Source organism: Nansenia antarctica (assembly GCF_963989245.1).
Source record: "Nansenia antarctica genome assembly, chromosome: 3".
In the NCBI taxonomy this organism is placed as follows: Eukaryota; Metazoa; Chordata; class Actinopteri; order Argentiniformes; family Microstomatidae; genus Nansenia; species Nansenia antarctica.
In genome coordinates, this window is record NC_137688.1 from 47042225 (window position 1) to 47053042 (window position 10818).

The window sequence follows — 10818 nt, forward strand, 5'->3', positions numbered from 1 at the left end:
GACAGCGGTGGAGTTATAGCTGTGAGGGCAAGCTACTGATGACAGAGAAATGGGACTGGCTGTGTCGACTGCTCCTTTTGCCCACACAGGCCATGTGCTGATCCTATCTCTTGTCATGGTTGTTAAGTTAATCCCAAAATGTGTCATATCGCCATTTCAGTGTAAAGCTCTGTTTATAAAACTATTGATGACATCATTGTGCATTAGTGACTCAGGGATCTGACTTTGTGACTCTTCCTCTCCTTCTCTCTCTCTCTCTCTCTCTCTCTCTCTCTCTCTCTCTCTCTCTCTTACTCTCTGTCATATCGTCCCTTTCCTCAATCTCTTTCCCCTCCCCTCTCCCCCCTCCTCTTTCTGTAGATCACAGGGGCCATCCTGCTGGCAGTGGGACTATGGGGGAAGTTCATGCTGGGCCCATACATCTCTCTCATCGCAGAGAACTCCACCAACGCTCCGTATGTGCTCATCGGCACCGGCACCTGCATCATTGTGTTCGGCCTGTTCGGGTGCTTCGCCACCTGCCGTGGGATCCCATGGATGCTGAAGCTGGTGAGAACTAGGGGATAGTGCAGGGGACACTTGTCATTCTTTCTTTTTTGAGTACTGTAGGTTTTCTTACTTTCTTGCTTGGGTGTGTTTACTTTCTTTCTTTCTTCCTGTAGTTTCTTTCTTTCTTGGATACATTTCTTTCTTTCTTCCCTTCTTTCTTTGCTTCTTTCTTTCTTTGCTTCTTTCTTTCTTTTCTTCTTTCTTAATTTCCTTCTTTCTTTCTTCTCTTCTTCCTTTCTTTCCTTATTGTTGTTGTGAATGAAACTTAGCGAGGTGCATAAATGCCTGCGCTCTGATTCGGCGGCCATGTTGTGCCCCTCTCTGCAGTATGCCATGTTCCTGTCCCTGGTGTTCTTGGCAGAGCTGGTGGCTGGCATCTCTGGCTTTGTGTTTCGTCATGAGGTAAGTGGCCGTGCCCACGGCTGGCCCTCACTGACTGGAGGGTGGCGACTCATGACTCATCAGTGAACATGTCCATCTGTTTCACAACAGGAGCTACCATTCAAAGCACAACAAGGAACCCAATAAAACATATCCTGTGTATGTGTGTGAAGGATGTAAAATAACCCCCAAAACATATCCTGTGTTTGTGTGTGTGTGTGTGTGTGCGCGTGTGTGCGTGCGTGTGTGTGTGTGTGTGTGTGTGTCTGCGTCCTCAGATAAAGGGAACTTTCCTGAGGTCCTATAATGAGGCGGTGCAGGACTACAATGCTCAAGACGAGAAGAGCCTGGCTGTGGATAACGTCCAGCGCAACGTGAGTGTCACACACACACACACACACACACACACACACACTCCTATTTTCTTCTTCTTTCCCCAACCAGACATCGCACGAAGTAAAAACAACATTTCAAATAGATGGGACATTTTTATTATTCACTTGTTTCCCCCCTCTCTGCCTCCTCCCCTCTCTCACTCCCTCCTTCCTCTCTCTGCCTCTCTCTCTCTCTCTCTCTCTCTCTGCTCTCTCCCTGGCCCTCGTTCTCCCACACCTCTCTCTCTCTCTCTCTGTCTGTCTGTCTCTATCTCTTTCTCATCTTTTACTCACTCCCCACTGTTTCTCTTATATTATCCCTCCTTCTCACCCCACTACTCTCTCTCTCTCTTTATGTTTGTGCCCCCCCCCCCTTCTGTGTGCAGTTGAAATGCTGTGGGGTGCTGAACTACACCAGCTGGTTCACCAGTGTGTATTTCCCTGTCAACGGAATCCCCCCAAGCTGCTGTGCCAACTTCTCCGACTGCAACCCCCAGGATCTGCGCAACGCCACAATAGCCCCCAGCAAGGTCCACCAGCAGGTTAGAAACAGCAGACACACACGCACTCAGACACACAAACACACACACGCATATGCACATACACGCACACATAATTTGACATTATGAAAACAGTCAGTTACAGTAGTGCTGAGCCAACAACCAGTTATGCCTACACATAGGATGTTATTCAACACCACACACACACACACACACAGAGAAACAAACATGCAAGCTTGTACACACACACACACACACACACACACACACACACACACACACACACACACACACAAACACACACATTAATTCATCTATCTTTTATACCATAGGGCTGCTATGAGTTGGTGACCTCCTTCATTGAGACTAACATGGGCATCATTGCTGGAGTGACGTTTGGAATAGCCTTCTCACAGGTATGGTTCTTAAAACATTCCAGTCAGGAAATGACTTGTTTACGTTACATGCCGTCACTTTTTTGACTGCAACACTTGTGAAAACGTTTAACATTCTGTTTGGGTCAAATGCGTTTCAGTTCCTGTCAGTTGAAGCAAGATGACTGTCTCCATGGAAATCAAATTTGATTCCACACACATCGTACGCACACACACACACACACACACACACACACACACATGCGCATGATTTTCTCCGCCCGTGCTCCCATCTGTGTTTGTTTGAAAATGTGTGTGTGAGCGTGTTCTGTGCGTGTTGTTAAAGCGCAGCGTGAGCACACACAGATGGGGGTCTGTGTTCCAGGTCCATCACCTTCACAGTTTGCCTGCCACTCAGAACAGGCTCACACACACACACACACACACACCCCACTGCCTTAGCATGCCCTGGGAACCATTATGCAAATCAGCGTGAGAGAACACACACACACACACACACATACACACACACTCACACGCTCTCCCTGTCTTGATCTGTCCTCACACCTCGCAGATCAGCGTGAGAGAACACACATACACACTCACACTCACACACTCACACACACACATTGCACGTATGCACACACACACACACACACACACACACACACAAATCCACACACACACCGGCCCCCTCCCACACAGACACCCACATACATACAGACATGCTCTCTCTTGCTTGATCTGTCCTCACGCACACACACACACACACACACACACACATTGCACGTATGCACTCACACACACACTGCACACAGACACACTAAGATCCATGTTTGTGAGCGCGGTCGTTACCTCCCGCCTGGGCTGACACGCTCGATTAGCCTTCGCGGCACTGCTCGTCGTCGTGGCGACCCCCTCCATTACCTTTAATGGGCCTTGGGGGGGGGGGGGGGGCGGGGGAGGGTGTGTGTGCGGGGGGTGTTTTGACCTGCGACGGCCCACTCCTCTGGGTGCCCTGAGCCCATTAATTGCACTGTAAATGCTATCGAGGGAAGCGAGAAAGGGAGGAGGGTGTGTGTGTGTGTGTGTGTGTGTGTGTGTGTGTGTGTGGGGGGGGGGGGGGGGGGTGTTTGAAGGGGGGGGGGGCACGGAGAGATCAATGACACCTCTTAGCGAGCAGCTACCCCTTTTAATGCATCTCCCTCCCTCCATCCCTCCATCTCTCTCTTTCTCGGCCTCACTGAGCCTGGTAAAGCCCACTCTAGCGAGACCCCCCGGGGGATGGAGGAGGAGGAGGAGAGGGGAGGCAGAGAAATAGGGGGGTGGGGGAGGGAGGGATGGAGGGAGAGGGAGGGGGGTCGCGGATGATCCTCCATCTGCCTTTTCCAGAGTGAGATATTCTTACATAGGATTAACCATGTTCATTCCGTGCAGGTATTGTTATTTAGCTGGTGTTGTATTAAGAGGAAGAGAAATAGGCAGATGGACTTTTTTGGGTGATAAATTGACTGTGGAACTTATCTGTTTGTCTGTCTCTCTCTCTCCCTCTCTCTATTTCTGTCTCTCTCTTTCCACAGATGATTGGTATGCTGCTGGCCTGCTGTCTCTCGCGGTTTATCACTGCCAACCAATATGAGATGGTGTAGTGAGAGTACAGGTGAGCCCACACACACACACACACACACTCACACAAACACATGCAGACTCACTCCTACATGCATACGCACACACGCACACACACACACACACACACACACAGACTCACTCCAACATGCATGCATACGCACACGCACACACACACACACACACACGCGATGGGTGTGAACAGAGTGATAGCAGAGAGGAGGTGAGCGTTGTCAACCATCCCCCTGCAGTTTGGATAAGGAAACAGAGCCTGTGATGACAAGATTGCAAAACAACCTCAGACTGGCAATTCATTACTCACACTACCTACTGTCTGCGTGTGTCTGTGTTTGTGTGAGTATGTGTGTGTGCGTTAGAGAGATAGAGAGACAGAGAGACAGAGAGAGAGAGAGAGAGAGAGAGAGACAGAGAGAGAGAGAGAGAGTGCTGTGTACATAATGCAAATAGCTGCATATGTGAGGACTTTGGAGTGTGTGTGTGGGGGGGGGGTCTCTTTGTTTGTATATGTATTTATGTATGTATTTATGTATGTGTGTGTGTGTGTGTGTGCATTAGAGAGAGAGAGAGAGAAAAAAAAAAAGAGAAAGAGAGTGTGTGTACTGAGAGAGAGAGAGAGAGAGAGAGAGAGAGAGAGAGAGAGAGAGAGAGAGAGAGAGAGAGAGAAAGAGAAAGTATGTACTGTGTACATAATGCAAATGCCTGCATTGTGAGGACTTTGTGTGCATGTGTGTGGGGGGGGGGGTCTCTTTGTTTTGGTATGTATGTATTAATGTGAGTGTGTGTATGTGTGTGTGTGTGTGTGTGTGTGTGTCTGTGTGTGTGTACATTTCCGTGAGGGGTGCTATCAGCCCTGCCTAGCTCTAAGTGCATTGCCTCTGGCGAGAATCTTTTATGAGTGGTGTCAAGGACCTCCAAGGCTAGAAGCTCACCTCGGCTAGGCCCCCGTAAGGCATACACAGGCGTGCACGCACACAAACACAATCTCACTGCGCGTGGTTATCGCAAGCTCCCACCTTCCCAGCAGCCCCCCTCTAATTGCCCATCCCTGACTGTGCCGCTGTGGATTATAAATAAAGCTGTTTGCCTCGCAATTAAACGCACCGATTTATTACCAGCCGTCGGCAGGGGCTGCATGGCATGATAATGCCTTAAAGAGCGAGTCCCCCCCCCCCCATACACACACACACACACACACACACACACTTCTCCCCTATGACACACTGGCTTAGCCTGTTAGCACCTCGTACTGTAGGGTTTAGGGGGGGGGGGGGGGGGTGAGAGAGAGAGAGAGAGAGGGAGAGAGAGAGAGAGAGGGAGAGAGGGAGAGAGAGAGGGGGGGAGAGAGGGAAAGAGAGGAGAGATGGAGAGAGAGGAGAGATGGAGAGAGAGAGAGAGAGAGGATCGCTGATGTGCAGAGAGGCCCCTAAACCCAAATGCCAGCCTGCCAGCATATGCTGCCCTCTACTATCCATCACACTTACACACATCACAGTCCTAGGTGGGGGGGGGCCTCCGTCATTAATACAGACAAATGGGCATCCTGCGATGCCAGGAGACTCCTGTGGGAGATATGTCATTTATGGACCTCAGGTGACTGAGACCAGCTCCAAAAGGGAAGATCATCCCCTTGTTGTTGGTGATGAAGTATTAAACAGGCGCAAGTGCACCTACAGTATGTCGATGCGTTTATATCCCAGTACTGTATATATTTAGGTATTGTATATATGCAGGCATGTTGAATAATTAGGTACAGTATACTCTAGCACGCACGCACGTACGCATGCACACATGCACACACACACACACACACACACACTCATGCCACACACGCACGCACACACACACACACACACACACACACACACACACACTATACACATTGTATAGGCAACTGTACAACGACAATAAAGTCTATTCTACACACACACACACACACACACACACACACACACACACACACACACACATACCCAGTCTGTAGGTCATTCTCAACCTATTTCTTCTTTCCTTTCAGGGTAACAAGGAGAGTGAATACATCACCTTGGAAAACTGGGGAAGAACACATCCAATCCAAATGCTAGCACACTCCATTCTTACTTTTTCTTTCCTTTTCTTTCTCTCTCTCTCTCTTCACTCTCTCTGTCTCTCCCCTTTCTTTGAATATATCATTCCTAAGTGCAGTCGTGCCATTGTAAATGCAACTTTTTCAAGACCCTAACTCACTAAACGATTCTAGATTAGCACAAACATACGATGTCTCAGTACTCTGAGCCACGCATGCAGAATTAGAATGGTCCCAGTCTTTACTTGCAAACATTGTCAATATTCTCTTCAGAAAGTGACTTGATGCCTAACAGTGCCCTGTTGAAGCCCTTTTCCCCAGCCTAAATTTCAAGAAGCAGTTATATATCGATGACGTTTTCAAGATGAGGCCTGTCCTAAAACAATGATTTTGACACATGACTGCTTCTTGCCTGCTTCTCGCTTCTACATTGAGTACAGTACAGTACAACCCAGCCTCCTTTTTCAAATGACTATCACCCGAAATGACCTTGTGCAAGTTGCTCTCTGTGGATGTCTATTTGTGTTGCTTTTTAAAAGCTCTTTTGTTTCTCTGTATTCAGTTGAGTCCAGTACTCTTTGATCTCTGCCACTCCTTTTCCCCAGTGCCTTCTAGTATTACTGTATCTTTTCTTGTTGGTGTTGTTGGTGTTGTTGTTGTTGTTGTTGTTGTTGTTGTTGTTGTAATGTTAGTCTATTTTAGAAATTGTGTTTCTATGACTGGAGTCTGGTAAGCAATTGTCTGGTTTTAGAATAAAATCACTGTTCAGAGTAGATGTTTTTTACACAACTGCCTTCTGCTTGACGTCCACGGTGCACCTCTTGTCCGCGCTCACCATTCAGGCCCTGCCACACCCTGAGAAGCCCGAGTTCAGTCGTGACTCCTGTCTGATGTGCGTTGCAGATTAGCACACACACACACACACACACACACACACACACACACACACGCTCCCCAAGTTCCGCTGAGTCAGCACGGTTCGTCGGAAGAATACGATGTGTGTGTGTGTGTGTGTGTGTGTGTGTGTGTGTGTGTGTGTGTGTGTGTGTGTTTGGGGGGGGGATAGGGTTGGGGGTGGGATAAGGTTGGGGGGAGGTGGCCTGGGGGGGCAAAGAGAAGTGGGGGAGACCACTGATGTAACTGGCACTGGTACTGAATTAATACAACTGTGATGTGGGTATGTCAGGCTGGTGGTTCCAACATTCTATATCTGTGTACTTATGTTTTTCAGGGTTATTCTTAGTAGTTTTGTTTTGGGCTTTTTTGGGGACGGGGGGCAGGGGATTCTGAAGTTATCCCTATTATGGCTGCCCTGTGTTTTTGGTGGATCAGTATTAAAAACAAGTCTATGAAGAAAATGTACTTGATAAGCGTCCTTGGGCTTTTTGAAAGGCGCTATATAAATTAAAGTTATTATTATTATTATTATTTTAAAAATGAATCTCTCAATCCAAAGTTTAATAGGGAAAATACTAAGACTTTGTATAAAACAAACCTATTTAAAATGCATCACCAGCTCGCATGCCAACCAATGTATGTTGATATTGTAAACAATTGTGATCTCTATTAATAAAATGGTCATTACATAATTTCTGGTGTGAGCTTGACATATCTTCTGTGTTCTGTCTAACGATTTAGTGAAGAAGCACATACTGTACAGTCAGCACACACATATTTTGCACACAGAGTTGTGTATTGTACATTTAAATAACCGGATTCCTTGAATGACCTTGTGTAATCGCAGGAAATACAGTCACCTGTTTTGGTGAAGAACTGATGGGTGTTCTCTATGCTGGCAGTTGTTCCTGGCATGAATTGAAAAGCCTATTTTTGTTGTTTGTGTGACTTGTGGAACTAATATCCTCATCAGGTATTTTCTGACTAGGCATATTTGGATGCAAATTACTTTACAACATTGTAGAAAGAAATCTACATAATATGAAACGTATTTCACAATACTGTAATGCTTTCTGAATTGTATGATATATTATTTCTTTCAACACTTGTAAACAGTTGCCCTATAGCTCTTTGGCTGAGACCAGGACTTCAGCAGTTATTTTTGAGCCCACAGAGTGGCGCTGGCATACTGATGAAAAACGTCTAGTATGGCAGCCTATCGCAGATCAGTAGCTCGCATGTTGTGTGTTGAGAGTTGGGGATGGGAATACATTTGTATTCCTGTCTCAAAACAGGCAGAAATGTCCGCCCCCCCCATATGTTCCCCCCTCCTATATCCAGACCAACCTAACTTCCTCGCCTCCAGAAAAGGAAGGGTGTGTATTTGGAGTATTCGAACGGGGACCTTCCTTGGGGTGCGTTCGTAAGTTTGCTCTGAGAGCGCCGGAGCGCACACTGGATTTAACGTCATAAAGGGACCACGTAATTTGATTGGACGAGAGGCATTCCATGAGTGCTGATCAGATTTCCAGAGCAAATTCACGAACGCACCCTTGGGAGGGCAGGTCCGTGTTAAATGCGCTAAACTGTGATTGGCTGTAAACGGAGGAACGGCTTGTGGGCTGATGCTGCGTCAATAACGGGTTCCCCATCACACGGGAAGCAGTGAGCATAATAGATAGTTGTCCAATTCGAATAATTTCTTTCAAGAAGAGAAGTGTAATTAGCTAAACAGAGAGAGGCTAATCGACACAGCAGATACGGTACGTTTCCAAGGTAACAGTTAGCCAGCTAGATGCTTTCGCGTTAGCTGGACATGTTGTTAGTCTAGAATGGAATAATGTTGTAATGTAAATAGCCTAGCTCTGTTGCTACAGTCTCAGTATCAGTCGAGTTAGCAACCCAGCTAATATGTCTGATTTGCTTGCTAAGTTCACTGTAGCTAGTTACAACCAATAATGATGTAACGTAGCGCAAGGTAACTGTGTGTGTGTGTGTGTGTGTGTGTGTGTGTGTGTGTGTGTGTGTGTTCGTGTGTGTTCGTTCGTGTGTGTGTGTGTGTGTGTGTGTGTGTGTTCGTTCGTGTGTGTGCACTGTTTGTGTGTGTGTTCGTTCGTGTGTGTGCACTGTTCGTGTGTGTGTGTGTGTGTGTGTGTGTGTGTGTGTGTGTGTGTGTGTGTGTGTGTGTGTGTGTTATGTCATCCCAGCCGAAGGTTTCCTAGGAGGTAGTTGATCCTGTTACATTTCGCCCGAGGGGGAAAACGGTCGACTGTCGTCAGACAAGCAGGAGGGAACCACGCCCTTGCTGCCCCAGAGCCACACAGCCAAGCTACCTGTTGTTGTGGAATAAGTTGGTCAACTTAACTTAACCAGCCAGCCTGTCATATGAACAAGATCCCGCAGCATCACGTTTAGCCTCCTCATAATCCGATAAAGAGCATTAGGGAACTATATTTGGTTTCGGACAGCAGCACTCAAGTAGATCAAGAGGAAAAGTGCACCATCATCATCATCGCTGAGGGTGGAAAGCGTGTCTGTCTGCAGCCAAACACGACTAGATCCACTACGAGGCTTTGTCCTTCACTCACTTTTCCAAAATGATGCAAATATCGGATTCGTACAATCAGAGGAATTCACTGTTCAATTCGATGAATCGCTTCATCGGGGCGGTGAACAACATGGACCAGACGGTGATGGTGCCCAGTCTCCTGAGAGACGTGCCTCTGGATGAAGAGGAGGAGGAGGTGAAGACCACCGTGAGGACCGCCAGCAACGGCACGGCGACCTACTTCCAGGACGGGGACATGTACGGTTATTATGTCCTGTTGAAGTCGATCAGGAACGACATCGAGTGGGGAGTCCTGCAGGCTGACGAGAGGAGGAAAGAAAAGGTCGGCGTGACCGCGCTTGATATTTCCAGGATCAAGTCAGACGATGATGACTTGGAGAAACAGTTTCATTATCACCTGACCGGACTGCACACGGTTCTGTCCAAGTTGACCCGGAAGGCCAACACCCTCACCAACAGGTACAAACAGGAGATTGGACTTCGGGGTTGTGGACACTGACATGTTGACTGTCACCTAACTCTGAACGAGCAGAGACAAGTTCATTGAGTGTATATTCATGGTGAAGGATAAAAGTAACACAAGTCTACTAGTGAACAGTTGAATTGAGGCCTGTCCTGGTGATATCGTTTATATTGATTCCCAAAGTGGGAATAAAGAAATATCATATGTAACTTACTTGATGTTTCATATGTGTTGTTCTACTTAATGCTTGTTTGCACTATGCTTTACCATATAATGGTAGCGAGACTTTCAGCTCATGATATTAATATGCACAAGAAGATCTGCAGTTAGTGTGCATTTAGTTTTTTTGTTTTTTTCTCAGCTTTTTTTTTTTTTTTAGACCATCCAATCTATTTAATGAGATAACAATGAGGTAACAAAAAAGCAATGGTCAGACCATAAGCAACTGCTAAATTCTAATTAACTGAATGTTATGCTGGCAATGAAAGTACATGTTCATGTTAAGAATAACTGCTTGATAATCTATGAACTGGAATCACATGAAAATTCTTTGGATATTGAGAGATTCCAAGAGATTGTTTTAAGTTTAAGTGATGTTTTACCAAAGCACAATGTATTTTTCTATTGAAATGATGTCTCCACAATAAACATTGAATTCATTTGGTGATCCAAGAGTCCAATTGATTGATTAATGACTGTTAATTATCATAGACCTTTTATTTGAACCCTGTTGAAGGAATGGATATGCAAAGGTAATGTAACGTTCTTTACAGTAACTCAAGCTCCAGTCCTCAAAAAGTTAGACCCCAAAGTAAAAAAAAAGAAAGAAATACAGTGAACTTTTATTTGTGGTACCAGATATTGCAGTACTGGGCTTCTTTTAGCTTGCTCTTAAACGTTCACGGTCGCTGCTTTATTTCAATTTCCAGTCTTACAAGATGCAACCTGACTGGAGTATGCTAATGATAACTATCTGAATGGAATCAATGTGTGATACCTAGG

At 46.3% G+C, this 10818-nt stretch overlaps 2 protein-coding genes across 3 annotated transcripts in view; both read left to right on the plus strand.

The window, feature by feature from the left end:
• The window catches only part of LOC308153269 (tetraspanin-7-like), a gene marked incomplete at both ends in the record, with an annotated part of 23684 nt that extends 19857 nt beyond the window's left edge, over window positions 1-3827 (plus strand). The window contains 6 exons of the mRNA XM_080526355.1: window positions 361-549; window positions 877-951; window positions 1209-1304; window positions 1691-1846; window positions 2137-2220; window positions 3759-3827. Of these exons, the coding sequence (XP_080382481.1) occupies window positions 361-549; window positions 877-951; window positions 1209-1304; window positions 1691-1846; window positions 2137-2220; window positions 3759-3827 (669 nt within the window). The remainder of the gene's footprint in view (window positions 1-360; window positions 550-876; window positions 952-1208; window positions 1305-1690; window positions 1847-2136; window positions 2221-3758) is intronic.
• A 4597-nt stretch (window positions 3828-8424) lies between these two features.
• Window positions 8425-10469, plus strand: LOC308153271 (mid1-interacting protein 1-B-like). 2 transcript variants are annotated; one of them, XM_080526357.1, is made up of 2 exons: window positions 8425-8547; window positions 8992-10469. In XM_080526357.1, exon 2 carries the CDS (start codon window positions 9382-9384, stop codon window positions 9850-9852), a length of 471 nt encoding a protein of 156 aa, XP_080382483.1. In that variant the 5' UTR covers window positions 8425-8547; window positions 8992-9381; the 3' UTR covers window positions 9853-10469. The 2 variants fall into 2 exon arrangements, with proteins under 2 accessions (XP_080382483.1, XP_080382484.1); XM_080526358.1 differs by having other exon boundaries at window positions 8441-8560.
• The last annotated feature ends 349 nt before the right edge of the window (window positions 10470-10818 follow it).